Source organism: Ovis aries, chromosome 3 (genome assembly GCF_016772045.2).
Source record: "Ovis aries strain OAR_USU_Benz2616 breed Rambouillet chromosome 3, ARS-UI_Ramb_v3.0, whole genome shotgun sequence".
NCBI classification, from domain to species: domain Eukaryota; kingdom Metazoa; phylum Chordata; class Mammalia; order Artiodactyla; family Bovidae; genus Ovis; species Ovis aries.
Genome location: NC_056056.1, coordinates 165,262,159 through 165,266,625, shown reverse-complemented (window position 1 = coordinate 165,266,625; position 4,467 = coordinate 165,262,159). Strand labels below are relative to the sequence as shown.

The 4,467-nt window shown below is 32.5% G+C and overlaps 1 protein-coding gene across 1 annotated transcript; it reads left to right on the top strand.

Annotated features, from left to right (window-relative positions):
• Positions 1–1,634: 1,634 nt before the first annotated feature.
• LOC101117494 (olfactory receptor 9S13-like) lies at positions 1,635–2,570 on the top strand. The gene has a single exon (XM_027965961.1). The coding sequence runs from the start codon at positions 1,635–1,637 to the stop codon at positions 2,568–2,570; it is 936 nt and encodes a 311-aa protein (XP_027821762.1).
• The last annotated feature ends 1,897 nt before the right edge of the window (positions 2,571–4,467 follow it).

Below are 4,467 nucleotides of genomic sequence, written 5' to 3'. Positions count from 1 at the left end.
GAGTTTTTTATGTATCATTTTTATAGTATGTGAGGTTTTAAATTTATTGTCAGTTTTATTTAGTATTTTATGATTATTGAATAACAAGTCACTATGCTGCTCAACCTCACGACTCTAAATAAACCTCTTGAATATGTGTCTCAATATCCCCATTCACTAAATTATAAGAAAAGCTATTTTCTTTCTTTACCTCTCAGTGTATTTTATCTGAGGACATTTTATAGTCAAAATAGCATAACTAAATAAATATAGTACAAGCTTGTTCAAATACATAGTTTTTCTTTTGCGGCTATCTCTAAATTGTTCTATGTGCCTTCCTTACTTTGTATTTGTAATTAAATTTTTTCTTCTTCTGAAAAGACAGAAAAATATGTCAAAGATCTTTAGAATTCTTCACTTGCATTCTAATCTGCAAAATCCAAACTAAGCAAAAGAGAGAAGAAACGAAGAAAATTATGAATGAAAGAAGGTGGAAGGAAAACAATAAAGTCTGATTTCATTGTGTTTAGGAAATATAAGCAAAAATCATTCTGTTTTCAGCAAACTGTGCCATTAAGAGTGTATGTCACCATAGGCACAAAAATAATGGAGAAACAGGATATGATGCAAATGTGTAAAGATGCATTTAAGTCAGTTCTAATGAGGTGGATGAAACTGGAGCCTATTATACAGTGTGAAGTAAGTCAGAAAGAAAAAAAAAAAACCAATACAGTATATTAACACGTATATATGGAATTTAGCAAACGGTAATGATGACCCTATAGCAAAAGAGGCACAGATATAGAGAACAGACTTTTGGACTCTGTGGGATAAGGCAAGGGTGGGATTATTTGAGAGAATGGCATTGAAAAATGTATATTACCATATATGAAATAGATGACTAGTCCAAGTTTGATGTGTGTAACAGGGCACTCGAAGCCGGTGCACTGGGACAACCCAGAAGGATGGAATGGGGAGGGAGGTGGGAGTAGAGTTTGGGACAGAGGAACACATGTATACTGATGGCTGATTCATGTCAATGTGTGGCAAAAACCATCACAACATTGTAAAGTAATTAGTCTCCAATTATAATAAATGAATTAATTAAAAAATTTTAGAAAGGATCATACTTTTGTCAGGATCTGAAGTGTTTCTTCTAAAGATATAAAGACAGGTACAATATTTACATATTATTTTTCTAAAGCAGATAAACTAATCATTAACAATAAAATGAGATTATAAATTAAACAGATTTTACTCCTGGTAAAATCTTAAGTGGGAAACACCATTCATTAAAGGAGGCAGCTTTCAACACCAGCAAACTGATATTAAATCCAGGGGGAAAGGGCTCTTATTTCCAAACATTTTCTTAGAATCTCCACTTTACCAAAGCACATTTGGAGAGCGAATCCATAATATTTGTAAATAAGCATATCTGAAAAAGGATAGCCAGTCAGATTTAACTCTTCACTAGGAAGACTTTTTAAAAATAGTTATCTTTTTTTTTTCATTAATGATTTGTAAAATATTGGGAACAATATAGTATGAAATGATTTTCTCCCATGCTGGTTTCTTCCTATTTTTACTGCAACATGTATTCTGATTGTTCATTTCTTTCATGTTATTTTCTCTCCAGCCCTACCCTTATCTCAGCTATGAACAGTAAGTTTAATAGGAACTTCTCAGAGGTGACTGAGTTTATTTTGCTGGGATTTAGAACCCCTCCAAAGCTACATATCCTCCTGTTTCTAGCATTCCTGCTGGTCTATGTGGTCACTCTGGTGGGAAATATCAGCATGATAGTTGTCATTAAGATGACCTCCAGACTTCACATGCCTATGTATTTCTTCCTTAGAAACTTGTCCTATTTAGATCTCTGCTACTCCACAGTCATTGCTCCCAAAACTTTAGCTAACTTCTTGTCTAATGAAAAGAAAATTTCTTACAAAGGCTGTGCAGTCCAATTTTTCTTCTTTGCTCTGTTTGTCACCACTGAGGGCTTTCTTCTGGCTGTAATGGCATTTGATAGATTCTCAGCCATTTGCTCCCCGCTCCTGTATCCTGTGCATATGTCTCCAAAACTCTGTGTTCAGTTGGTAACTGGCTCCTATATCTGCGGCTGCATTAATGCTGTAGTCCAAACAAGTTTCACCTTTAGTTTGCGTTTCTGTGGAGAAAACAGATTGGACCACTTTTTCTGTGATGTCCCAGCCCTGATCAAGATCTCCTGTGTGGACACCTTTGTGAACGAGGTTGTACTGTTTATTCTTTCTGCTCTCATCATCATCACCACCACAACTGTCATTCTGGTTTCCTATGCATATATCCTCTCTACTGTACTAAAGATCCCTTCAACTCATGGCAGGAGTAGGACTTTCTCCACCTGTGGCTCCCATATAGCAGTGGTTAGCTTATTCTACGGGGCTGTGTTCTTCATGTATGCCCAACCTGGAGCCATCTCCTCACCAGAGAAGAACAAGGTTGTAGCTGTGCTCTACACCCTTATAATACCAATGTTAAATCCTCTAATATACAGTCTGAGAAATAGAGATGTGAAAGATGCTGTGAAAAGAATATTATACAGTAAATGATTCTCTCACTGATATTTGTAATGCCTTTATAATATATAATGGACAAACTGTGTTTTCTAAGTGTCTTAGTTATTCTCGTTTTTATAAAATTACTATACCAAAGATAGTTATATATATGACAACAAATGTTTTTCTAAGCTTTATAATACAATATGTCTAACAGATACAGATATATGATCATTATTTTATTTCCTTAAAATGTATAAAAACATTGTATGTTCTCAACTTGTGATGTGATGTGACAATATTTTCATTTCAGTGTTACTTTGATTGGGAATTAAATATTAAGAGTTTCTCTTACTCATTAAAATAATATTATATCAGTGTGAATAATATTATATCATAGTTTCTATAGATAAAATAACTATTCTTTAATTCAAAGCAAGTGAACTGATATTTCTTTGGACAAGACAACAGCCCCATGTGTATTAGTAATGATTAGTTACATAGAATACTTTTGATATGAAGTCTATCCTTCTCCAAATTTCCAGATTTGTATTCTGAGGAGTATCATCCATAGAGTTACCATTCCTATAAAACAGAGGCCCATAATATAATATTTGAGGATGATTCTTCATATGGAAATATGTCAACATTCTACTGATTTTTTGCCGCATTTTCTTAATATAAAATGATATATCTTATAATAATAAAAGCTGATACATAAAGAACAGGTACTATATGCCATAATCATTTTTATTCACTATTTTCAAATGAGAAAACTAATATTAAACAACTTGGTGTACCTAAAACTCTATACCAATATGGGCCTAAAATTTTAATTATGCAAATATATCTTTCAAAGCATGTGGTTTCTTTAAAAAAATGTAATCTCACAACCTAAAAACAACCATTTCTGAATGGAGGTATCAATATGGAGCCAGTCTGGGAACTAGAATAAATTTGATGGTTTTCCTTTTATTATGTGTGTAAATCATATTCTGGGTTTCTATTTCAACATTTTAATCAACATTTTGGTGTAGAGCAGTACAATTCTTTTTATTAGTCTTTTCTCTTTTAAATTATATATATTTATACACTGAAAATCAAATATTTTCTAATGTCAGTTTTAAAATTTATTATCAATATTTTATTTTAATTTTGGCCATGGTACGAGGCTTGTGGGATCATCACTCCCAATCTGTGGTCAAACCCACACCCCCTGCATTTGAAGCACAGACTCTTAACTGTGACTGCCAGGGAAGTCCCTTATATATTATTTTAAACTATTGGTTAATATAAAATACTTTTTCTATATGATGTAAACTGAGGTTTTTACTCAAGTTTTTTCTATCAACTAACCATTTTTTTTCTAACACTTAAAAAATATAGAGAGGAAAGGAAAGTTTTTGCCCTACTTTTTCTTGTTTTATTTCTTTTCTTTAAAGATATGTGAATACTAAATTAGAATTTAGGAATCTATCAAGTAAAAAGTATTAATGGGTGTGAATCACTTGTTTTAAAACTGTATATGTGTGGTTTGTCACTGTTCTGATACTTATCCACATCGGGTCAGACCAGAAGTTTAGTTCTTTAATTTCTCTTCCTCTCACACATGAGTTATATTCAATTTCATAGGGCAAGGTTGTTTTTTCCCCCTTACTTAGTATATCGACAATGGAACTTAGGCAGAAAGGGCATGTCTTCCAAGATCTCACAGTTTCCCCAAATACTTTAGTTCAAACTGATAATCAGTTCCCATCAATTAAATAATTTGCTTCTAACTTTCTACTGTACTTTGAGCAAATAAGCTTTACAGATAAATCATGATAGGATGCATAGCCAAGCAGGATCAAGAAATTGCTGGTATTCTGATAAAATATTAGCCAATAGGGTACTATATATATATATATATATATATATATATATATATAATTCCTAATAAATTCTAATTTCT

Excerpts from the sequence above, each read along its gene's own strand:
- LOC101117494 (XM_027965961.1), top strand. The coding sequence starts at position 1,635 with ATGAACAGTAAGTTTAATAGGAACTTCTCAGAGGTGACTGAGTTTATT.